Source organism: Octopus sinensis, linkage group LG10, assembly GCF_006345805.1.
Source record: "Octopus sinensis linkage group LG10, ASM634580v1, whole genome shotgun sequence".
NCBI lineage: Eukaryota > Metazoa > Mollusca > Cephalopoda > Octopoda > Octopodidae > Octopus > Octopus sinensis.
This window is the reverse complement of record NC_043006.1, coordinates 72,562,691-72,589,833: the sequence shown is the minus strand read 5'-3', so window position 1 is coordinate 72,589,833 and position 27,143 is coordinate 72,562,691. Positions and strand designations below refer to the sequence as shown.

At 36.0% G+C, this 27,143-nt stretch overlaps 1 protein-coding gene across 1 annotated transcript in view; it reads right to left on the bottom strand.

Annotated features, from left to right (window-relative positions):
• The window catches only part of LOC115216332 (Golgi-specific brefeldin A-resistance guanine nucleotide exchange factor 1-like), a 102,872-nt gene that overhangs the window by 2,282 nt on the left and 73,447 nt on the right, over positions 1–27,143 (bottom strand). Inside the window, 23 exon segments of the mRNA XM_029785554.2 lie at positions 2,150–2,445; positions 3,724–3,918; positions 5,154–5,319; positions 6,523–6,633; positions 8,445–8,546; positions 9,309–9,439; positions 9,988–10,141; positions 10,322–10,521; positions 12,464–12,710; positions 14,188–14,354; positions 14,700–14,937; positions 15,237–15,331; positions 15,334–15,389; positions 16,572–16,687; positions 17,219–17,411; positions 18,135–18,202; positions 19,080–19,256; positions 19,814–19,913; positions 21,072–21,244; positions 22,617–22,680; positions 23,819–23,901; positions 25,288–25,413; positions 26,956–27,079. Of these exon segments, the coding sequence (XP_029641414.1) occupies positions 2,150–2,445; positions 3,724–3,918; positions 5,154–5,319; positions 6,523–6,633; positions 8,445–8,546; positions 9,309–9,439; positions 9,988–10,141; positions 10,322–10,521; positions 12,464–12,710; positions 14,188–14,354; positions 14,700–14,937; positions 15,237–15,331; positions 15,334–15,389; positions 16,572–16,687; positions 17,219–17,411; positions 18,135–18,202; positions 19,080–19,256; positions 19,814–19,913; positions 21,072–21,244; positions 22,617–22,680; positions 23,819–23,901; positions 25,288–25,413; positions 26,956–27,079 (3,382 nt within the window).

Sequence of the window (27,143 nt, the reverse complement as noted above, 5' to 3'; positions counted from 1 at the left end):
CTGCACATGTTTTCATGAAAGATGAGAAATGAACAACATTGCTTATATTATGGTGAGGCTTATTAATGCAGGACAAGTAGACGCATACACACTTTTTTTAGTTCCCACCAACCAAATCAACTCAGGGTTTTGGTTGGTCTAGAGCTACAATAGAAGACATTTGCTTAAGGTGCTTTGCAGTGGAATTGAACCGAAAACATGTTAGGAAGTGAACTTCTTAACCACACAGCCATACATGGAGTTTTAATCATAGATAATGTTATCAAAGTTTATGAATACTAAATTTAATTAATATTAGCTGGTCATTGTAATTGAAGCTGTTTCATTTCAAAGTGATCACAAATGTCCCCCAATGTACATAGACTAACAAAATCAAGATTATGCTATGAGTACATTATGCAGTTATAAAATGTCTTGACTGCCATTAGACTTCAAGAACAAGAATTTCAATGGAGGACAACTTAGAAACATAAGATTACAAAAAGTTCACAGCCAACAAGGATATCAATCATATATATGTCATTATCTTGTTTGTTGTTAACACATTTCGGCTGATATACCCTCCATCCTTCATCAGGTGTCTTGGGGAAATTTCGAACCTGGTATTTTTTGATGTACCTTAGGAATGAGAACTCAGGTTCGAAATTTGCCCAAGACACCTGATGAAGGCTGGAGGTTATATCTGTCGAAAACATGTTAACAACAAACAAGATGAGGACAAATATAGAACTGTGTATGTGTGTGTGTGTGTGTATATATATATATATATATATCTCCATCATCAGCTAACAGGCATCATTCTTGATATATATAATATTAAGTTAATGTCCACTTATTTTTTAAAGCCTGGTACTTATTCTATCAGTCTCTTTTGCTGAACTGCTAGGCTAGTGATGCAAACATATATAACAAAGCAGCACTGGTTGGTATAAAGACACACACATATATATATATATATACATACATACATGATGGGCTTCTTTCAGTTTCCGTCTCCCAAATCCACTCAAGGCTTTGGTTGGCCCAAGATTATATAGTAGAAGACACTTGGCCAAAGTGCTGCACAGTGGGATTGAACTCAGAACCATGTGATTGGGAAGCAAGCTTCTTAACACACAGCCTTGCCTGCACATCCTTAGCATAGCTAGGACCATATCCCAAAGACAGGCCTTTTGTTTCAGGGTCAGACGATATTTCTCTCACCAACAGGCCAACATTCTACAAGGGCCAAGGGAAGCCATAGCAGAGTATCACTTCCACATCTGGAACAACAACAGCAGCTAACAGACTGCATCCAGAGGAAATCCACTTGATAGATTGGTATTTAGTCATTAATGACTCCAGCTTCTCATCCGCAGGTGTGCTGTCTCTTCCCTGCATTTTGTATTACTACAAGTCAGCAAATTGTGTGTATATATAATACAAAATGAGACAAGAACGCAAAACATCCAGACAGCTAGGTGATACAAGAAGGGACAACAAAACATCCAGATAAACGATACAAAGAAAACAAGGATGGGTCATTCGAAGCCCTTTATCCTCAGTCAAGCACCAGATTATCCTCACAATTTCGACTGATTATTCTTGAGATTGCTCTAATCTGGCCAGCCCCAAGGAAAAACCAAGCTAAGAGCATTAGATTCCTTGGGAGAAAGTAACAAATGAATACAAAAACAAGGGCGGAAAAAACAAAGTTACATGAATATAAATACAATAGAAATAATAACAGGTGTCTAATAATTATTATTATTACTATTATCATTGTATATAGTTATTGCTTAAATGTTCACTTTTCCAAGCTTTATGGGCCTAACAAAATTCCCTCACAAAAGAAACTTTTGTTCCAAACACTGGTAAAATAACAACAAAGTTAATTGAATGCTTGATTATTTTCAAACTTAAAGTATTTCATTAAAAAAAGTAATAGAAGTGTCTTAACTCTTTTGTAACCATATTTCTGTTGCAGTACACTGCCTTTGATTTGATTAATTTTTAAATATTGAAGAATTTAATTGCAATAACTTTGTCATTATTAAACTGGTGTTTGAAACATAAATTAACATGTTATTTTGCTGGAAGGTTTTAATTTAAGTCACTTTGAAATAAGGAATTTGTATCATAGTAAAAGTAAGTGCAAAGTGTTACTTACCTGAGGAGAAATAAAAGGAATAGTAGTCCCTTGCATGATATCTGGGTTCAGAAGTAACGGAACGGTGCTTGCAGTAGAAGCTATGGAACCAGAAGTGGAAGAGGAGCTGTTTACAGTCGCTGAGTCTGTAATATTAGGGCGTGGTGCAACTGGTGAACTGTTTACTGACACGTTGTCTGCCATGCTACTGCGAGAGGCAACTTTAGGCAAGGGTGGCTGAAGAATGTAAGCGGATGTCATGGTGGCACTGTTCCCTCCAACCAATGGACTTTCTGAACGAGGAGATTTGCCAATTCCTGAAAAAATAAAAGAAACAATAAACAGTGAAGATAAGGTGATGATTGAACTGATTAATGATTAAAAACTGATCAATGTCTAGATTAATAATAAACAGGCGTAGGAGTGGCTGTGTGGTAAGTAGCTTGCTTACTAACCACATGGTTCCAGGTTCAGTCCCACTGCGTGGCACCTTTTACTATAGCCTCAGGCCAACCAAAGCCTTGTGAGTGGATTTGGTAGACGGAAACTGAAAGAAGCCCGTTGTATGTGTATATATATATATGTGTGTCTGTGTTTGTCCCCGCAACATAGCTTGACAACCAATGCTGGTGTGTTTATGTCCTCGTAACTTAGCGGTTCGGCAAAAGCAACCGATAGATTAAGTACTAGGCTTACAAAGAATAAGTCCTTGGGTAGATGTGCTCGAAAGTGTTCCAGTTGATTCAATCAAGGGAACAGCCTGCTTGTGAAATTAACAAGCATGTGGCTGAGTACTCCACAGAAACATGCATACTTAATGTAGTTTCTAGATTCAGCATGACACACCAAATGTAATAAGGTCAGCTCATTTGAATTACAGCTACAACTCATTTTTACCAGGTAAGTGGACTGGAGTGATGTGAAATAAAACTGTCTTGCTCAAGGACACCAGGAATTGAAATCACAACCTTATGGTCAGGAGTTGAATAGACAAATCACTAAGCCACTCACCTTCAAAGATACTATAACGCTAGCTAATTCATGAAGAATAAATACGTAGGTAGGGTCCCATACCCATGTTTTTAATAAACTTATAATTGGTCTGTTTGATTAGGGCTGACCCCAGACTAAACATCTAGAAAGGAATCATCAATCCTTCAACCCACATTTCAACATTTCTAATGAAACTACTAATTAAAGTTCTAAATGTATACTAAATTACAATTAGCAAAATTGACTGAAGCTAACAATAACAATAATATAAAAAAAAAAGAAACTAAAAAAATTATTAAAAAAATCCAAAGTCAATTTTACAGAACTTAACCCTTTTGTTACTGTATTTATTTTGAGATGCTGTGTTTCTTTCAATTATTTTGAATATAACAAAGAATTTAGTAAAATAACTTAGTTATCATTAAGCTAGTGTTAGGAATGTAAATTGTGACTAAGGCTTGGTGGAATATTTTAATTCAAAACTTATGAAAACAAGACATTTTACCACAGAGCCAGAGCCGGTTTTGGCCGGGTTAGTAACAAAAGGGTTAATGAAGAAGGTAGAAACATTTTCAAATAAAATGATGTTAGATCTAACTTACCACTGTCTGGACTTGGCGTTTGAACATCTGAGTTTTGAGAACTTGGAGAATCAGGCACTTTTGCTGTACCATTGTTATTCGTGACTGGCAATGTTATTTGAGGTTCTGGTTGGATGTCTTCGTTAGCTACCATTACTACCACTTTTTCAAGGCTAGCATTATTACGATCAATGTTTCTTGGTTCTGGAACACACACTAAACAAGAAAATAAAAAAAAGAATATTATTTTGAGAATAAAACATAAATTATTTATATATCAGATACTGTAGATTGGTGCAGTCTTCTACCTGGCTGGCTCGTGTCAACCGTCCAACCCATGCCTGTCTAGAAAACAGACATTAAACGATGATGATGATACACATACAGACTTCTTCATTAGCTTGAGAATTAAGAGATTGTTGGGGTGGGGGTCCCTACAGTTTAACAATTACAGCTAGAAATTAAATGTTCACTGTATAGAAATAACCCCCAGAAAAGAAAAAATGACATTTCAAGTATTGTTATCGTTTAGCTTCAGCTCAGTCATGACCTAGTAAGTCTATGATAAAGGGTATTCCAGCCGTGACCTCTCCATCTTTTACTCAGATATTGTGTATCCAAGTTTGATACACTAAACCCAAATAAGCCCTTCTTATATAAGACAGTACAGTATGGTTTACTTGAACAAAATACCAGTGCAGAATACTGGAAATATATTATTTTTTACTAGTTTCGGGGGCATCATCTTGAAGAATTATAATCAGACGAATCGACCCCAGTACTTATTCGTTTTTAAGCCTAGTACTTATTCAAGTGGTGAGGGTGTGGGAAAATAGATACAAAGACACACATTCACACACAGACACGATGGGCTTCTTTCAGTTTCTGTCTCCCAAGTCCACTCACAAGGCTTTGGTCAACCTGAGACTATAGTAGAAGACACTTGCTCAAAGTGCAATGCAGTGGGACTGAACCCAAAACTGTGTGATTGGGAACCAAGCTTCTTACCACACAGCCATCCCAACACCTTTCTTTATCTTTACAAGATTGGCTATGGTGGTAGTTGTAAGTGAACATCACTGTCATACAAGAAATGTTCTTCATTTCCAGTCTTCCATGAAAAACATGTCAAGCCATGGGAATTATCTTATTTGGAAACAAGTAAGGGTTAGCAACAGGAAGGGTATCTGGCTGTAAAAGAAGTTTTAATAAACTCCATCTGATCCATGCAAGCATGGAAAAAATGGATGTTAAATGATGGCGATGATAATTTTCTGAACATATTAACAGTTATTGAAAAATAAAATAAAATGGTTTCAAGCATGACTCAGCTTGGCTTTCAGTAATAATGAAAAATAGTACTTAGTGTAGTAATTTTCACTTAATTTCAGAGGTACTATAACAGTTCCTCAAGGATTGTCTCAAAGTAATGGTCAAAAAGAGATAGTTACCAGGTTCCTGAGTTTTAAATAATTCCTCTTGCAGTTCTGGTAAGAACGTGTCAATACGGTCCCATGTCAATTTCCAGAGTTGTGAGTCTGTTGTATCAGTGTGGAAAATTCCAGCTGTGTCCATAACTAATAACATATTTTTTAAGGATTCTCGTATTGCATCTGACTGTAATAATAATAATAATAATAAAAATGATAACAACATCAATAGCAACAACAATAATGATAATGGTTTCAATTTTGGTTAAGGCGGCAGCTGGCAGAAACATTACTATTTCATTTGTCTTTACATTCTGAATTCAAATTCTGCCAAGGTTGACTTTGCCTTTCGTCTTTTTGAGGTCAATAAATTAAGTACCAGTTGCATACTGGGGTTGATCTTATCAACTGGCCTCCTCCCCAGAAATTTCAGGCCTTGTGCCTAGAGTAGAAAAGAATTTAGGTACAAAGCCAGCAACTTTGGAGGAGGGGGATAGTTGATTACGCTGACCCCTAAAGGATGGAAGAGGCAAAGTTGAACTCAGAATGTAAAAACGGATGAATCTGTTTTAGGCACAAGGCTGGAAATTTGGGGGAAGGGGCCAGTTGATACCTTAACCTCAGTGTTCAACTGGTACTATTTATCAAACCCCAAAAGGATGAAAGATAAAGCTGATCTCAGCAGGATTTTAACTCAGAAAGTAAAGAGCTGGAAAAAAAAAATGTTGCTAAGCATTTTATCCAACACACTAATGATTCTGCCAGTTCACCAGCCTAATTATAGATAAATAATGATTTCTGATTTAGGCAGGGAAAATAGTTGTAGACCCTGGAAAGATATTAAGCAAAGTTGATCTTGGTGGGATTTGAATTAATAAAAGCTAGAACAAGTATTATAAAGCACTTTTTTGGTGGTCTAATGACTTCGCCAATAAAAATAATAATAATAATAATCCTTTCCAGTAAAGGCACAAGGCCTGGAATTTTGGGGGAGGGAACTAGTCGATTACATCGACCCCAGTATCTCACTGGCACTTTATTTATTGACCCTGAGAGGATGAAAGGCAAAGTCAACCTCAGTTGAATCTGAACTCAGAACATAGTGGGAAACGAAATTCCATTAAACATTTCACCTGGCATGCTAACGATTCTACCAGCTCGCCACCATAATAATAATGGTTTCAACTTTTGGCACCACCAGTGTTCTACTGGTACTTATTTTATGGACCACGAAGGAATGAAAAGCAAAGCTGACCTTGGTAGAATTTAAACTCAGAACGAAAAGATGAACAAAATACTTCTAAGCATTTTGCTCAGCATGCTAACAATTCTGCCAGCTCGCTGCCTTAATAATAATAATAGTAATAATAATAATATTAATAATACTCACCAAGAGATCACTGCCTTTGTGCATGTATTTATCCATGAAATCTAATATAGTTAGCCATAGTGCTGTAAAGGTACTCAATGATAAGAGAGGAGACAGATGCTGTAGGAATACCTGTAGACAGAAAAATATACATAATGAGTTAAATTTATGTTCACAAACGAAATTTGGTGGTGGTTGTTGTTGTTTAGCCTCGCTGAAGCTTTGAATGATGAGATATAAACAACAAAAGGTATTCCAGCTATGACCATCCTTTGTTATATTCAGATAGTTGTGTAGTTAAAAAGCATGCTGTCTCAGGTTGAAGTGTCTTCTACTATAACCTTGGTCTGTCCAAAGCCTTGTGAGTGGAATTGGTAGATGGAAATATATATTTCTGTACTTATGTGTTTATACATATATGTGTATGTGTGTGTTTGTGTGTAGTCTTGCCATCCTGTAAAGGTCGTAAACAAGCATCACCATCATTCAAGACGTGTTGTTTGTTCCCAGTTTTCTGTGAGAAAACATGTCTGACCAAGGAGGAAATATTATCTCGCTGATAACTGGTCAGAGTTTGTGACAGGAAGAGCACCCAGTTGTAGAAAACCTGCCTCAACAAATTCAGTGTGATCCATGCAAGCATGGAAAAGTAGACAGTAAATGATGACAATGATGATGAAAATGATTGTAATATATCTAGGACTACATTTGGCGGTAGGATATGATTTGAAGAAGATTCCACTGCTATATCTAGCAGACTGAGAGACCATGTGGAGGCTTCTACATTCTGTTTGATTCCAAGTCAACTGTGAATGAGCAAATTTATGATTAAAGTCATTCAAGTTATGACCACATCATCCAGTGCCTTTTTTAAATAAGATGATGGGCTTAATTTTTTACACAATCACAAGGCAAGAAACTGGGGTTTAAACAATAAAATCACTTCTAGTACTTGATAGATAATTATTTTATAGATCCAAAAAGAATTTAAAAAATCAAATTTGACTTCAGCTAGGATTTGAACTCAGAAACATAAAGAACCAGAATAAATACTGCAACAAATTATTTTCTGTTGCTCTAATGATTGTGCCAATCAACAGGCCCCACAATAACATATCATCGAAGAAAATCTTAGTTAATTGGCAAAAATGAGAAATAAGTTTGGTGTTGTTAATGCTTTCTTTGAATATCTATAAACTTACTTATGAAGCAAAGTAATGATGACAGAATATCTTAATATTTGCTTCATTTAGGGTAACAACAATAAAACAATAGATGTAGTGCAAAATAAATAATTTCAATTAATTACTCAGTGATACCATCTACAGGAAATGCCATACTTAATATGAAAATATAGTATTTAATTTAGTGTACTGTGTGACCTTTTCAAGGCACCAATTTTATATATACACATACACACATCGCCTGTGCTGGTGCCACACGAAAAGTACTCAGTCCACTCTGCAGGGTGGTTGGCGTTAGGAAGGGTATCCAAGCCATAAAAAAAACCCATGCCAAAACAGACGCTGAAGCCTGGTGCAGTCTTCTGACTTACAAATTCCTGTCAAACTATCTAACCCATGCAAGCATGGAAATGCAGACATTAAATGATGATTTATATATATATATATTATATATATATATATATATATATATATCGTATGTGTGTAATTGTGTGCATGCTTGTATTGGTATACAAGTTTATATATATATATATATATTGGCAAGAAATTGTTAATAAATCTGTATTTGTCAAACAAAAAAACAAATAACCCGTGCCTATTTATTCAGGAAGACTTACACAAACATCCCCTTGTTATTCTCATGTTTGGAAATGTAACGAACCAATGACTGGCCCTTTGGACACCTACAACCAATGACTGATATAAAATTTAAAAAACAAAAAAAAATGTTACATTGTAAAATGATCTTAGCCAACTCACCTTACAGATTAACGTTGATGCTCTGACACGGGTCTCTTCCATTCCAGAAGGATCCTGGCTATTTATATTACTTAGCAGTTTGGTGAGAAGTGGAAAGAGAACCTTCAAAGAAACAGTTGCAAAAACATTTGTAGTTTATTGAATATACAAAGTATATTGAATATTTAGTGATAAAGATTCAAGTTTTTGGTTTTACATCATTCAGTATAATTTAAAACAAAAATTTCAATATTTTATATGCATATATATATATATATATATATATGCATATATATATATATATATATATATATATATATATATGGGATAAAGACCCATTTTGATCATGAATGACCAAGGGATTGCACTTAGAAAGTTTCCCTCCAAAGCACAAATCTGGGCAAAGTTGCTTGTGGAAGACCAGCAGTTGCCCATGCATACTAACCTCCCCTCTTCACATCACTAATGTTAGCCAAGGGAAAGGCAAAGGCCAATACAGCTTGACACCAGTGACATCGCAGCTCATTTCTACAGATGAGTAAACTGGAGCAATGTGAAAATAAAGTTTTGCTCAAAAATACAACACACAGCCCAGTCCAAGAATCGAACTCACTACCTCATGATTGTGAGCCCAATGCTCTAACCACTGAGCCCTGCACCATATATATATATATATATATATGAAGCATGAATTTAATATTGCCTTATTTCATCTGTCACACAGGTCTCTGTGTTCAATAACCATTCACTTAAAACCTATTTTACTAGATATTTTCAGAAATTTAGTCTCAGTATTTAGTTGATTTTTTTCAACATTAACACACCCGATTCACATAATCCTAAATCTTCATAGAAAATGTCAAAACAGGAAAGTTCCATACACACCTTATTAAAGCAAGCTTCCCACTCACTAGCAGAAAGAGTCTGAAGATCATGGACAAGTAAAGCTCTTTGAAGGTAGGTGAGGGCTTGACTTCGAACTTGTCTACGAGAATCACAACACAGCCGAGCAATTCCTGAAAATGATGACAAATAATATGATACGCATATCAATTATCAAGATAAAGAAATGACAGACTGCTATTTAGTGTTGTTGACTGGAAGCAAAAGTAAGTTTTATCTGAATCCTTTTGATAACAAAACCCTTCTGAGTTGATTGTGGTTCTAAAATACAAACTTGCTAAATTAAAATCTTCTATCAAAATTTCATGTTAATTTATGTTTCAAAATAATTGAAATAGAAGCAGTGATTTAACAGAAATATGGAGAAAAAAAAAAGGATTATCAAAAGAATGGTAGTAATATTTTTCCTTAATTAATTTTCAGCAACAGTAAATTTTACATAAATCAAATATAACCAGGTCTGTTTTTTGTAGCAGCAATTTCCATTTCAAACTGTCTTCATAATTTATAATGAATACTTTGCAATAATTAAGCAATTACACATTATTAACTATAAGTGATTTAAAATAATTGAACAACAAAATTTGGGGAAAAGAGTTGTTTAATAAAGTGAATTAAATAAAGATAAGTTAGTGCCTGTGAATTAGAGATTTGCGCATACCTTGTAAAAGAGGGCACCAACACTTTGCCCACAGAGTACTTGTACCAGCATCAATAGCGGCATCACTGACTTCTCCACTAGAATTGCCTTCCTCTGCCCAATAACTGAAGATAGATGCAGCCCTTGTGTGCAAAGTGTGCATCAAGTCCAGCAACTGTTTTGCAATACATAAAAAAAATATTAAATTCATATATAATCATGATTTTTTTTTTCTCTTAGAAACAGATTAATAAGCTTTATAATTTATATACAACCTAATCTTCTAAGAACTAAGTTGCATTTATAATAAAAAGGGTGGAAAAAAACCGTTTAAATACTCTAAATAATAATTTACCTGAATGGAGAGAGAGTGTAAGCCAGCAGCCAATGTTTCATTGTCGTTTTCATCATCAGAAATTTGCGTCTGATTCTGCTGGCTGGCATTAGAGTAGGATCTTTTTGTTCTGTATTGTTCTTTCTTTGGCCGGTTTGATTTAGAATGATGTTTCTTATCACGGGGAGTTTGAGTAGTTTTACAAATATTTTTTTGTTGTCCTAAAAAAATAAATAAATAAATTAGATGCTGGAATGGCTGTGTGGTAAGTACAGGCGCAGGAGTGACTGTGTGGTAAGTAGCTTGCTTCTCAAGCAAATGGTTCCGGGTTCAGTCCCACTGTGTGGCACCTTGGGCAAGTGTTTTCTACTATAACCTCAGGCCGACCAAAGCCTTGCAAGCGGATTTGGTAGATAGAAACTGAAAGAAGCCCATTGTGTGTTTGTCGCCACACCATCATTTGACAACCAATGCTGGTGTGTTTACATCCCTGTAACTTAGCGGTTTGGCAAAAAAGTCCGATAGAATAAGTACTAGATTTACAAAGAATAAGTCCTGGGGTCGATTTGTTTGACTAAAGGTAGTGCTCCAGCATGGCCACAGCCAAATGACTGAAACAAATAAAAGAGTAAGCTAAAAAAACTTGCAATTTAAACCAATCCTTTGGGTAATTGCCAAATTTGCAAGCAGCAAAATATGTATCTAACAAAAATTTTTAATTTGTTCTTATTCTCAGCAGTTGTGTTTGTGTGAAATTATTGCAGTTGACAGAGAACTCAAAAAGTTTATGATTGGTGTCTGGTGTTTCGAGTAAATTTGATTTCAAGGCTCAAGAGGGAAAAGTTTAAGGTGGTACTAAGTGTATCTTTTATCTTTCACTTGCTTCAATCATTAGACTGCAGCCATGCTGGGGCACCACCTGGAAGAATTTTTATTACGATGACTAACCCCAGTTTTTTTTTAAAGCTTAGTACTTATTCTGCTGGTCTCTGTTGTTAAATTGTTAAGTTACAGGGGCATAAACACACCAACACCGGTTGTCAAGAGGTGGTGAGGGACAAATACAGACACAAAGATACACACACACACGATGGGCTTTTTTTCAGTTTCTGTCTACCAAATGCACTCACAAGGCTTTGGTCAGCCCAAGGCTGTAATAGAAGACACTTGCCCTAGGTGACACAAAGTAGAATTGAACCTGGATCTAAGCATTAAATTCATCAGGGAAAGTGGACTTCAGAGAGATCTTTCTATAAGGCTGGTGGCTTTTTTTTTATCTCCTAGCACAAGTGCTAATAGTCAGAGAGATTGAAGTAATGCAATACCCTAATGCAGTGGTTTGCAAACTTATTTTGTCATAGAACTCTTGTCTGAGTTTCCAAAAATAATGGAATTCATGTTTCTACTTTACAGACAATCCTAGTTAACCTTAGATAAGACAAAATTGTTTTAGAGAGAGAGAGAAGTTATTGATATACAAAAAGAAAATTAAGCAAAAAAGACAAGATTTCACTTCACAATAGTCCACCTCATATCGTCCCCTAAATTTTCCTAATAATGTAATGTGAAAGGATCAATCTGAACTGATTCTGATTATATGGGCATGGACACATTAAAACTCCGACATCTGGCAGCTGACTTGGCAGACACCCATAAAATTATTAACCATCTTACAAACAATAACTCTGAGCACCTTTTCAAACTCCATCTGTCTAACACCTGTGGACATGTTTACAAAGTTAGAAAACAGCACAGCTCCCACGACTTTCAGAAACATTTCTTCACACTAAGATTTGCTGAAGCATGGAACAAACTGCCGGCATCAGTTGTTAGTTGTCAGAGCACTGCATCCTTCAAAACTTCCATGCTTCCTGAGATTCACCAACACTACACCTGATTTTCTTCCCTCCATACATACGCAAGCATGTATCTAACTCATACACTGTTTGCTTTCCAGACATTTGTACATTACTACATACACTCTATATGCACTTTCTGACAAGATGTGCACCTGAGCACTGTATACAATAATATTATTATTATTATATTATTATTATTATATATACAGTATTTTATGAATTCTTACAGCAGGTTGACATGAAAATAATAGTAGTAGTTGAAAACCACGAATGGTTCAATATAGGAGCAAGATATTTTACTAACCTCCATTGATACTAGCTTCAACAAATGCACGGATGGCATGAATACAGCTTTCAAAGTTGTGTGGTGTTACATGTACTGCATCTCGTACCAGAAAAGCCAACGTTTCTGACGACCGGAGTAAAGCTTTAGAATCACAGTAAAAAATATCTTCGTTGAGATCAATAGAGTATTGGTTACGTGGAGGACGGTGGGTGGTGGGGGAAGTCAAAGAATTTGTAGAACCAGTGCTTACAACTTCTTTCTCCACCTGAAGCAAATGACAAAAATAGTACATAAAACGTTAAAGTACAAAATGGTAAATTACTTTTGAGAAATTTCTAAATGAATGCTACACTGTATTTGGAATTTGTATTTATCACTGACCTGAAATACTTCTTTTTGATTATATTAAAGCAAAGCTCATAAAGATCAGTGTTAAAAGTAACTAAAAACGTTCTAAATGCTATTTACTTTAGATTTAAGAATGTATGACAGTCACTTCATTACAAGAAAGTTTTTTTTTTAATTTAAGGCTGAATGTTTGTATGTGCTACTAGTAACATGTGCCCCGGTATAACATGTTGCATGGTCAGGCCATTGGTGACTAAACTGGCAACACCACCAAGCCTACTTAGTGAGTAAGGAGGTTTTTGGCCACCCTGCGGGATGAAAAACAAAACCCATAAAAGGACTTAAATCTTTTTTTAGGTACCCAGGTGGATATTTAGCCTACCATGCAAAGCAACTAACCCAGCAGGTGGACATTTAGCCTACCAGAGTGAGTTGCACTCCATGCTGAAGTAAAGACAACCAGCCCAGCAGGTGGACATTTAGCCTACCAGAGTGAGTTGCACTCTATGCTGTGGTAAAGGCAATTAATCCAGGAGATGGAGAACTGTAACAGAAAAACCTGTGGTATGTTGTTCATTGAGTTTGTAGCAAACATTTGCACCAATTTTCTATCTGCATTTCCATAAAAAATGCGGTTGGTTCTACATAAGCATTCACCACTGAAAACAAATCATTTGTGTGGGCATCTAGCAGTATAATAATAAAAATAATAATCCTTTCTGCTATAGGCATAAGGTCTGAAATTTTGGGGTGGAGGATAGCTGATTACATTGACTTCAGTGCTTAACTAGTGCTTATTTCACTGATCTTGGAGGGATGAAAGGCAAGGTCAACTGTGGCAGCATTTTAACTCAGAAATGTAAAGCTGGAAAAAATGCTGATGCGTATTTTGCCTGGTATGCTACCATAATAATAACGATGATAATGACAATGATGATAATCATCATCATCGTTTAATGTCTGTTCTCCATGCTAGCATGGGTTGGACGGTTCGACCGGGGATCTGGGAAGCCAGAAGGCTACACCAGGCTCCAGTCTGATCTGGCAGTGTTTCTACAGCTGGATGCCCTTCCTAATGCCAACCACTCCGTGAGTGTAGTGGGTGCTTTTTACGTGCCAGGCGAAGCTGGCAACAGTCACGATCGGATTGGTGCATTTTACATGCACCGGCACAGAAGCCAGTCAAGGCGGCGAAAAGCAATAAGAGCACTCACTACTATTTAAAATGTATTTAACTGAGGTAATTTTTTTTTACTGAGGAATTTTTTTCATGCAAATTTTTGCAATTAAAATGAAATAAATGCTTCCAGAAAAATCTGAGGCTTTAATATAAAATAATTTTGCTTCAAAACAAACCTTGGTTCTAAACAAGAAAAAGAAAACACAACACATACCATGAGCCAACTGACATTGTCTGGGGCAGGTTTAACTTCTAATTCTGTATGACAGGTTCGATGGTGTTTTGACTGAGTGTCATATAACTCGCTATCAGATGTGTAGCCTCTCTCGCCTGATTCAGATGGAATGTTCACACTTTGAACTTCACTGTCACTTTGAGCTCCTGCAAAATACAATGGTTTACATCATCATCATCGTTTAACGTCTGCTTTCCATGCTAGCATGGGTTGGACAAAATAAATTATGCCCAGCATGGGGCATGAACCCACGGCCCCAAGATTAAGAGTCTCAAAGCAAATTTTGCCCTCCCCACCACTATCTTAGGTTTGTTCCTTAGTAAAAAAAAAAAGAAAAGAAAAAGGTCTATGCTTCAGTTTAGAATGGTTACTTGCACACAAAAATATTTAACTAACATTATTTCAAACAGTTATTACTAGTTAAGATGGTTAAAGAATGTCCAAAGTTTAAGATAAGAAAATATTTAAGGAAAATTATTAGTCAAATGTACCAGAGTCTGTTGCAGCATCATTTGTAGCATTAGAGGTACATAACTGCATAAAGTTTGGTGGTTTAGCGCCTGCTCCAACTACTTCAAGAACTGTGAACAAAGTGTACCAATCTTGCGTTGAATGAATGTTGGCAGCATTAGTGCGCAAAAGATCATGAAGACCGTATGCCACTTGCTGGCAGATGGAATGGATCACAGCTGGTTTCATCATTAGCAAGATACGTAGTGAAGCAAGGACCTACAACAAAGCGAGAGAGAGAGATAGAAAAATACAAGATAAATAGACAGAAATATAAATACATAGAAAGAGATATATAAAGAGATACAAATAAATAGACAGGCAGAGAGGTTTAATTTATAGAAGTATATGAAAAAATTTAATATTAATGTGATGGTAAAAGAATATTAAGTACTGGAAATCTTGGGAGTCTGACAATTGAATAAATTCATTATGATGACGAATTGGTGATTACAGTATATATAAGTCTGTAGGCAACAGAAATAATATGGAATTTCAGTTTTATTTGCATGACTTACCTGGGAAGCTATCTCTTCTCTCCTGAGCAGGCGTATGGCAATTCGAAGAAGACCAACAACAGCTCTTTCTACTAGGAATGTATGATCAGTAGCATCACAATAAGGTTGTAGAGGTGATCTCGAACAGCTTGCCAGATTATTGTCACTCTATCCCTGTAAACAGATAAACGAATGTTGAAACAATTGCATTTGAAGTTGATAAAAAACCAAATCAGTTAATATAATTCTTAGGTCATTCATTCATTTCATGTCCATTTTTCCTTGCTGGCATGGGTTGAACGGGAATTTATCTGGTAAGCTCCATCCAAGGCTAAATACAGGGACAGGTCTGATAGCTGACAAGTACTATGAGATAGCATTTTATAATCAAATGCCCTTCCTGTTTCCAACTCTGACCTGTTTTACGAGTAAAAGTTTTTTTATTCAACCTGTCTTTGAAAGTACAGTGACCAGTTGCGAAGTTAACAAGGAAATAAACATATCACAGCTTCAGGTGAGAATCAGCTGATGAGATGTCGTCATCATCATGATCATCATTTAACATCCATTTTCCACACTGGCATGGGTAGATGGCTTGAGAAGATCCAGTGAGCCACAGAGATATGCCAAGCTCCAGTGCCAGCTTTGGTATGGTTTTTATAGCTAGATGTCCTTCCTAATGCCAACCATCTTATTGACACTAATGATGTGACTAAGTAACTTGCAAGATATAAAAAGAGAACAGAGAAAAAGGATAAAGGTCCTGCTACTAAGTTGAAGCAGGGAAGAATTCAAAGTGTGAGGTGGCTTACCAACTAACCAACCAACCATCAGGAGGAAAATTGATGCTGTTGATAGTGTTGAGATGATAATGATGACAATGATGGTGGTGGTAGCAAAGCTGGTGACTAAAAGTGAAAGCTATGTAGTAAGAAGCTTGCTTCCCAACCACATGGTTCCAGGTTTAGTCCCACTGCATGACACCTTGGGCAAGTGTCTTCTACTATAGCCTTGAGCTGACCAAAGCCTTGTGAGTGGATTTGGTAGACGGAAACCGAAAGAAGCCCATTGTATGTGTGTGTCTTTGTGTATGTATTTGTCCCCCATCACCATTTGACAATTGGTGCTGATGTGTTTACGTCCCTGTAACTTAGCAGTTTAGCAAAAAAATACCAATAGAATAAGTACTAGGCTACTAGGCTTAAGAAATAAGTCCTGGGGGCGATTTGTTCAACTAAAACTCTTCAAGGGGGTGTTCCAGCATGGCCACAGTCAAAGGATTGAAACAGGTAAAAGAATAAAAGAATGTTATTTGTAGATTCCTATTACAATGTACAGTGTGTAGATATTACAAACCTGTTTTGCAAGACTACTTTTATAAGAAGCTCAAGGAAAAACACAGCAGAATCCTCATCTCCTTGCATGCAGAGGGCTTCGTCAGAATCTGGCACCTGGGAACCAATGAGCAGTGTCTGAAATACACAGAAAAGATTGTAAGATGTTGAAAAAATGAAAAAGCACAAAGAAAGGGTCATAGAAAAAAAGAAGCAATGTCATCTCGCCCCAAATGACTGGGTATAGTTTATGAGAGAATAAAAGAGGATCAAGACCATCTTTTATGAATGGACTAATCAAATGTCACCAACATAATCATTTTAATGTCCACATTTCCATGCTCATATGGGTTGGATGAAATTTGTGGAGGTACATTTTCTGTGGCTGGATTTATGTATGTGTATAAATATAAAGTTGTATGCCCCTTAGATAGGGGAAAAACATCACCTTGCTTGGAAATTGGTGAGGGGTCAGCCTCAGGAAGGGCATTCAGCTGTAGAAAGCCTACCATAGAAATAATGCTGCACATACACATATATAGGGGCAGACATGGCTATGTGGGTGGGAGGGTAAGAGAGATGACAGAAGAATGGGAAGGGAGAGAGAGGGTAGGAGGGGAGAGAGGGACGTGAGATGGGGAGAGAAAGAAATCCATTAATTTAAGCCACCTTAACCAGCTCTTGCAGAGCTTCTTCCCGTAGAAACTTGCTGTCCATAATCAGCTGTTCAAGGTGACAATCATGAATGCAATTGCGAGCCTGTTCAGTGGCTTCTTGTTCTTCTGGTGTTGGACCTTTAGTGTTAGCAGATTCTGATAATGCAAAAAATCCATAGAAGGAACTAAGCATTCCAGTTTCTGGTCTGAAAGAAATCGTAGAGAAACAGTCATTTAGTGAAAATAATTTAGAGCAATGGTTCCTAGTCTTTTGTAACTCAGCATAACTTTTTACTGAATACAAATAAATATAGAAAGAAAAAAAAACCAAAAGAAAAAAAAACCAAAAGAAAAATAAATCGCACAGGTGTGGTTGTGTAGTGGGAAGTTTGCTTCTTAACCACCCAACCACAATGTTCGGGTTTTACCTTACTGTGGGGCACATTGGGCAAGTATCTTCTACAATAACCTCAGGCTGACGAAAGATTTAGTAGATGGAAACTGAAAGAAGCCAGTCATATATATGTGTGTCCCCCATCAGTGCTTGATAACTGGTGTTGGTTTATGTCCTCATAACTTAGCAGTTTGGCAAAAGACACCAACAGAGTAGATAACAGACTTAAAAAAAAGTACTGGGATTGATTCATTTGACTAAAAACTCTTCAAAGCAGTGCCCCAGTGTGGCTGCAGTCTTATGACTGAAACTAGTCCCCTTCTCCTGATCCAAAGTCCATTCCTTCCTTGTTTTTCAAATACGCCTGTGGCTTCATGGGTTATCTCCTTACTTTGACTATTATCCTCCCACTAATACTTATTTCTTCTTTGTTACTCTTCATTTCTTTCTATCTTTTCCTCAGTCTCACTGCTTCCTTACAACCTTATATGATCATTATCCAACTAATAACTTGATTTACAAATGAAATACTAACCTGCTTGTAGAAGTAGTCTCTTCTTTCATAATACAGATCTTTCCTTTATCATCGGCAAAATCTTCCACCTAAGAAACAAACAATAAATGTCAAAAACAAAACAAAGCTTGCCTGACAGAGAAACCAGAAAAGAATTAGAAAACCATACAAACTGTTATGCTATGAGCCATATTTAGCTAACGGAGGCTAAACATGGTAAATATCAATAGTTTGTACGAACACCAAGGAGAGGCTAGATTTAAAAGAATCATCTAAGTTAGACACCTCAACAATTACAACTGTGAAACTTCATAAAAATGTTCAAGTGTTTCATTTGAATATTTTCTTCTATAACTTCTCTCCTCTATAATTATTCAAGAACATAGCAAGAAAAACGTTTCATCACATATTTTAATTTTAGGCATGGCTGCATGGTTAAAAGAGTTACTTCTCAACTACATGCTTTTGTGTTCAGTTCTACTGTGAGGGTTCTGAGTTCAGTCTTACTGTAATTCTGGACTGACTAATACTTTCTGAGTGAATTTAACAGATGAAAATTATACGAAGCCCTTTGTATGCATGCGTATGCATGTATGTGTATTTGTGTGTGTATATGACTGTTCACATTCTTCTCATTGTATGAAAGGTGCTGAGCTAAGACGAAAGTTTGTTGTCATTGGTTTGCTCTGGTGCTTTCAAAGATATATGGAACAAAAAAAATCCTCATATATGAAGAATAAATAAGGGAATTCAGTAGTAAGAAAAATGATTGATGAGTTGGTTAGCTTTAAGAAAGATACAAAGTTTTAAAAGTAATTGTTCCAACAATGATAATAAACACTCCTTAAGTGAATGCTAGCTCAGGAAAATGGATGTAAGACAGAATGAAAAAAAAAAAAAGAAAATTCTATAAAAGATATACTCCATTCATGTTCATAAATTGGAAAAGTATAAAATAACAGTTACCTCTATGAGGCTTTTGGGGACAAGTTTTGCTCGATAGAGCTGTAACAAGCAGTCAAGAATATTCTTCCAGCCTTCTCTTAAAATATCACCATGCCGATGAGCAAGTCCAAAAACAGTTCTTGCAGCAAGCTGAGCCTTGGAATTACCACCAAAAGAGACTGAAATGTTTTCAGGTGCCTACAATATAAAAAAAGTTAATAAAGTATGCAATAATCAAGTCAACAAATTGCTCTACCATTTTCATTTAAATGAAAACATTTGATTAATTAATGAAGACATGATGATATTCAAATGAACTCCAGAATGAAGATGAAAAATCCCACTTCATTTCACTAGTCTGAATATTTATTTTAGGTAAGTTACAGACTTTGCAGTTAAGTCTTCACTGAGGTTAAAAACTCAAATCTAAGGATAATATTCCTAAAATTGCTTATGACAAACCATGCACTGCACCATTAAAAGCTTGTTAAATTAGACCCAGTTACAGCCACTCCAACAACATGGAGGGACCCCAAGCAAAAGTGTCATTTGCTATGCTAAAAATCTTCCTCTAGTCACACTCTACCATTTTGAAAAGGAAGGACACATTGGTTAATGTAGTCCTCAACTCATAATATGGAATGGTCATGGATAGAATATCATTAACCATAGTTTGGCTTGATTAAACGAATGTTAAATGATAATATTGAAGGAATTCCAGAGACAATGAGTAATAAAAAGACAAAATTACTTACATCAGCAGAACTAAGTAATGTTGTAAATTTACAGAGTGAGATAACGAGATTGTCAAATACATCACTCATACCATAATGAGCAGAGATCATTGCACACTTCCTGGAAAAGACGAAAAAGAAAAGAAAATTATCTCTGTGGACAGCAAACACCCTTCCTCACAGCATACACAAAATGAAACCATGAATATTTTAAATTAAGGTTAATATTTTAAACAGCTAATATGCTACAAAATCTAACAGGAACACTTGAAAATATCTAAAATGCAGAGTACTGGATTATACTTATAAGAATTAATCAGAACTATTTTAGTCTGGTTATGAGTTAAATCTCAACACCTGGATAAATAATGTAAGCACTTAGTAGCAGTAATATACTTGTCTGAAGTAATTTCATCAGCTACTTGTAGGCATGTTCATACTCCCAAATCATTTTCGCATTCCATTCATTTGTTAATGATCCACTGCTGGATGAAGCCCCAATATGTTGTCGCTAGTTTATCTATGCTTGATGTTGGCCAATTGCATGTTTGAAGGGGTACTTAGCATTGGCCATTGGTGCCTAGGCAGAATTTGAACTCAGAACATAAAGTTTTCTGAATGAATACTGCAATGCATCTTGTTCTTGTTCGAAGCTCTAACAATTCTGCCAAAGCACCACTCTGGACTGGTACTGTATTTATTAATCTGTGGCGGCGAGCTGGCAGAAACGTTAGCACACCGGGCAAAATGCTGAGCAGTATTTCGTCTGTCGTTACATTGTGAGTTCGAATTCCGCCGAGGTCAACTTTGCCTTTCATCCATTCGGGGTCGATAAATTAAGTACCAGTTGCGCACTGGGGTCAATGTAATCGACCTAATACCTTTGTCTGTCCTTGTTTGTCCCCTCTATGTTTAGCCCCTTGTGGGTAATAAAGAAATATGTATTCATTAATCACAAAAAAGATTGAATGTAAAGTTAACCTAGGCAGGATTCAATTTTGGTGTGCAAAGAGCTAGAAGGAATACAGCATGGCATTCTATCCACTGCCTTAATGACTCGGCTAATATCCCACTTAATCATTAATATTGTTCTAATTATTATTTATAATTACATATTGAGGGCAGTAATTAGCAGAAACAAAGTACTGGACAAAGTATTTTAAAAATGCCTTGTAATATTTAATTATGCTTATTTTCAGTCTAAGTTCAAATCCTGCAGAGGATGACTAAGTGAAAATGTTAAAGGAAGAGAAAAGAATGAAAAGTAAATAGTTCTTGCCTGAAACCTGAGATTGCTTTCTGTATGATGCCTTCATCTGAACTTTTGTCAAAGATAAATGAAAGAGCAGCAACTGTTGGCCCCCAAGCTAGAGTGAATAACTCATGGTCAAAAGAACCTGTGGGAGCATGTATAAATGACCCTTCCTTGCCACTTCCCCTTTTGAGTAGAACCTGAAACGATAATAAAATAATAGAAATATTTATCATGTTCAATGAATCGACTAACACAAAATTCATTAGTTTGGTCATTAGACATCCATTTTATCCACCTTGAGAGCTTTCTCTGGCACTGCCTCATTACCATCTTTATTTTCTACCTAGCTACTCCCACCCACCCTTATATAATGTAGGGTAGTCATGTGTCTTCTCTATAGCAAGACACCTGTGCTTGTCCCTTTATCATACTTCAGCCTCTTAACACCCGACATAAAGCCACCTAAAACACTATCTCCTGTTCCTGTGGTATGAAGAAGGCATCCAGTACACACTGTAAAGTGGTTGGCATTAAGAAGAGCATCCAACCATAGAAATCCCACCAAAGCTGAAATTGGAGCTTGAAGCAGCCCTGTGGCTTACCAAACCATCCAACCTATGCCAGTATGGAAAATGGATGTTAAACAACGATCATGATGAGCAGGGGTTGGACAGGGACATATTTGAAACTGGATTTCACAGCTGAATCCTCTTCTTGTTGACAACCATTACTCATTTTTCCACTAAGAGGATTTTTTTTTTAATTCACATCTTCAAAAGCACAAGAATGCAGACATCATATCAACAGTGGCAACAAGTGAAGTTGTGTAATGTCAATATTCACACACACACACATACAGTTTCTGTTGATCAAAGTCACTTAAAGCTATTGGTTAGCCCAGAAGACAGTTGTTCAAGGTGTCATATAGTCAGACTGAACCTGGAATCATAGTGAACTTCCTAACCATACAACTATGAATAATCACAAGAAACCGTTGATGATAAAAGTGATTTGCATCAACAAGAGTTATTTTGATAATAACTAAAAAGGGAGGCAGAGCTGTATTTCAGATATGACTTCACAGCAAGGCAACCCAAGCAAATGTCTTCTACAAAAGCCTTAGGTTGGCCCAAAGACTTTATAAGAAATTTGGTACATGGAAACTGTGTGGAAGCCTATCAAAGAAACTGTTCCTGGTCTTGGATGATAGATATAATCTAAAAGCCGGTTTAACATCACACATCACTGCATAGTCTTTGAGCGCATTTAGTAAGAGTTCAGTCTGTGGCAAACGTTTGATCCATGTCTCCAATATGAGAGTAACTTCCACTGATCCTGTTACAAGAGTCAGAGACTTTAATGAAGGTTATGAACACTGCTCTCCTTCTTCTGACTAAACCATTTAAAAACAAAACAATATCCTAGCAGAATCCTTCAAAGTATTCTCTAATAAGGTTTCTATATACTACCATCACAAAACTTTCACTTTGTTCTCATAAAATAAAATCGCTAAAAAAAATAAATCTCTTATTTTCATGATTTGAAGAAGTGGTCAAATATTTTACTTACTTTCCACAAATAATTTTCCTTCACCAATCCAGTGTGTTCTGCAGGCATCACTATTTCTTCATTCCTGAAATAATGCAATAAATAACTTAAAAATGGAAAAAGTAACAATAAAGAAAAAAACAGTAATACTTCTTTTCATTGTTAATATTTATATAGAGTAACCATAGAGTAGCAATACAATCAAAGAGAGATTGTTATATAATATTTCATCTTAACGTTTGGATACTCTTCATGGTAACTCTATGAAACATGAAAATACATTCATGGTATTAGATAGAATTATGATTAATTAGTGATAGTTATAAGCGACAAAGGACAAATGGATCTTATCTTGTTTTTGATGCAAGAGAAAGTGGTGACAGAAATAACTTTCTTAATTTTCATAAAACAGCAATTCACAATGAGATCCATATGAACTCAGTGCTAAGGCTGAGAGAATCAAGTTTACACCATTATTGAGTTAGCATCATGAATGCCAGTCATGGCTATGTGGTTAAGAAGTTCACTTCACAACTATGAGGTTTTGGGTTCAATTAAACTGCATGGCATCTTGGCCAAGTATATTCTACTATGCCACAGGATAAACTGAAACCTTCTGAATGAAAATTTAACCATCAGATACTGTATGGAAGCCTATCAAATAGACCGTTCCTATTTTGGAGGAGCAGATTTAAATAGTTGCTTGCTTCAACACTACCACTTGGCTCATGGGGTATCTTCAGCAGTGGCCATGCTGTTGGAAGCTTTCAAATAAGGCCTCCAGTCTGAGGTTAATTTCCTCCCATCAGATTTGGAGGCAATGAAAACGGGCCTTCAAGACTAGTTAAGAAGATAACCTCTTCTCACCAAGCCATGGCCCCTCCACTTTGAAACAGATAAATAAATAAATGAACTGTGAATTTATATTTCCTTTGTTGGAGAATTTTCTACATGTTCTTGAGCAAGACATTTAACACCACTTATCTCACAGAAAATCATGTATTAACACATCTTAGAAAATTAACATGATAAAAATCACAATAATGCCATATTTATGAAGAAATTTAATCTCTATCTTCCTAATATTTAGAGTTCTATGAAAGGAAAAAATACTTAAAGTGCTAAGTAAGGTTTCTGTAAAAATATCTCTTAGTTATACAAATTAGCAACAAAATTTTATTTTAAGAAGCTAATTTCGCCACTAAATTGGGTTGAATACCTACCGAATAGCATTATAAATATCTTCCAACATATCCTCATCAAAATCATTACCACCATTGGTTTTTGAGACATTTCTCTTGTATTCCTGGGGAAAAAAAGTTCAACATTTTATAAGCATACACATTTTAATACTGCATGGGAGCTTGTCAACACACTACAAAGCAAAGGTCAGATAAAGCACATAGTGAAATATTGCTCTCACATCTGTAACAGTACTACTGCTGTATATACAGACATCCAGAAAAGGATGTGGTCTAAAGTTATTTACAGACACACTCCAGCCAGTGGCCCCATATACAATAGCCTCCAGCCTATGGCCTGTCTCTACCTTTTCTACTATAACTATAATGGCTTTTGCTCCTTGGAGATGGCTGAGGTACCAGATCATTTGGGAATATTCTTCCTCCAGCCAGAGACTAGTCATCGTTGCATTTGGACTTGGGTTCTGATTGCCAGCTGTCTGCGATTACCAGTGAGTTGAAGCACACTATATTACATCCGTTCCTCACAGGCATCCAACACCACGGCAGAATGTAACCACTGTAGGCAGGACCATGTTAATTTAAACAGACTAATACAATTATATATACTGTTGTTCAAAGGCACAATATGATGGCTGTAACAAGGTTTGAATTTGCAATTATTGGCTCATTACTGTATCACTTTGAAAAGTCAGTTTCCTTTCATTGTCCCAATTATGCTTCTAACTTATCCATTTATTTATTGCAATTCATTTGTTTGTTCAGTTCTTTTACAACTGTTATTCCATGTTAGCATGAGTTAGAGGAATACATGTGATTGAGACATCATTTTATAGTCAGGTGTCTTCCCATCTCTAACCTTCACCTAGTTTTCAAGTAAAAGATACTTTAATCATGCCTTCAAAAGTGTTGAGTTAGCAGACTATTTGTTGACAAGGAATTGCCAATAAAGTTCACCGTTAAGAGCAAAGTGCATAACAAAGATCAATGCAAACACACATACATAAGTATGTGTGTGTGTATGACAAGCCTTATAGCGTCTCCATGTATCAAATTCACCTGATGCTACAGTAGAAGGCAGTTGCTTAAATATAACTCTCTATATATTATGGAGGATGACAAACAAATGTTATAGGCAGATCAATGTGGCCATATTTACAAGACTTAATATATCATTTAACTAACATTTTCCCTTTATGATGACATGACAATTCTATTCAATTATCCATATTTATTAATTTTTCTATCAAACCTAACAACTTCCCTGCAAGCCATTTTTTTCATGACCTATCATTACTCCTTGCATTCCTAGTCATTTTAGATAACCATTCAGAAATTACTATTGTATAATAAACTAGCAAGACCTTGGTCCTTTGCTCTAGAAGTTACAAGCCATCTACATCCATTACAGTTTATCACTCTTAACATACTTCAGACAATAGCAAACATACATTAAACTAGTTCATTAGAAGGACAAGATAAATACTTACATCAACAGTCATAGGTGTACTCTGTTTCTTAACATTGTGGTTGTGCTGGTCCACATTTAACATAATCACAGCATATGCCAGTGTAAATGCAGCATCAGAATCAGCAAAAGGTTCCCCGTTGGTTTTCTGAAACATTAAACATAATATATTAAGATATATTATAATTCTGAGAAGACAAACAAGAAAAGATTAATGTCAACAGCTTAATTTAAGGGAAAGGCTATAATCTGACAACTCTATTTCACATAAGCCAATAAAGAAGCCTTAATGTGGTTGCATGATTAGCTAGAAATAGCAACCAAATAGCAGAAAATATGGAATATTTACATACAAGTTTACAGACACACACATTTACTAAGTGATATGAAGATATTTTATTTTAGAGATATGCAATTTTCGTAGAAATAGTGTTTACGAATTATGTATGGATTTTACATTGACACATTTACACACACACATATACATGCATATATATGTTAAATTATTGTTATTATTATTATTTTAAAGCAAGTTTAAGAACCATCCTATCAATGCTAGCATGGGAAACAGATGTAAGATTTGATATATTTTTTTTTATTTGTTTCAGTCATTTGACTGCAGCCATGCTGGAGTGCTGCCTTTAGTCAAACAAATCGACCCCAGGACTTATTCTTCGTAAACCTAGTACTTATTCTATTGGTCTCTTTTGCCAAACCGCTAAGTTATGGGGATGTAAACACACCAACATCGGTTGTCAAGTGATGATGGTGGGGGTGGTGACAAAAACAGACACACAAACAAATGTATATACGACAGGCTTTTTTCTGTTTCCGTCTACCAAATCCACTCACAAGTCTTTGGTCAGACTGAGGCTATAGTAGAAGACACTTGCCCAAGGTGCCATGCAGTGGGACTGAACCCAGAACCATGTGGTTGATCAGCAAGTTACTTACCACAAAATCACTCCTGTGCCTATTTTTGCTGGTGATTGTCTTATACACACACAGAGAGGTCCACATAACTTTAAGCTCACCCACACATACATACACACACTCACCCCCATTCTCACATACACATGCGCTTGCACACCCTAGTTCGAACAGGTCATCGTTATTATTTCCCTTCCACTCTGCTGCTTCCTTCTGACCATTTCATCATGTCAAACCATTAACCCCTACACCTCTTTTTCTCTCTCCATTTCTTTCCCTCTCAATTTTTTCTGTCAAAGAGTGTAGACTCGAAACGTCAAAGACTTTCCCATTCTTCCTGAGCATTAAACTAATACACCTGGATGTTGTTCTTTCACCTGTCTTCGTCTTTTACCATTTTTAATAACTAAAAGGTGGTTATGCCGGTAACCACATATAATAGTATAGTTGATTATACTGACCCGAACACTTAACTGCTATTTATTTTATTAACCTTGGAAGCAAGAATGTAAAAAGAAGTCAAAGGTCAGATGGGATTTGATTTTAGCTCAGCAAATAAATGGATATAACAAAATACGACAAAGTATTTTGTCTGATATTCCAAGGTTTTACCAGCCACTGTTTAGGTGTGTGTGTACATGTGTGGGTGTTGGTTTTTGGATGTGTACATGCATTAATATGAGATAAGTACAAAATAAAAACAATATAGAAAAAAATAGATATTTTAGTAAAGAGATATCAACATCTATATGATACTTACATGCCAATGTTCAGCAAACATTTCAATGATGTAGGATATTACAGGAGCCTCCCCAGGTAAACGGAATGTTTCTAAGTAGAGACGCAAAGCTTCATCCAATCGTGTGTCATTGAAATTGAAGGATCTACAACAGAAAAAAGATTTTTTTTAAATAAAAAAAGATAAAAAGACACTTAATTTAGTCATTG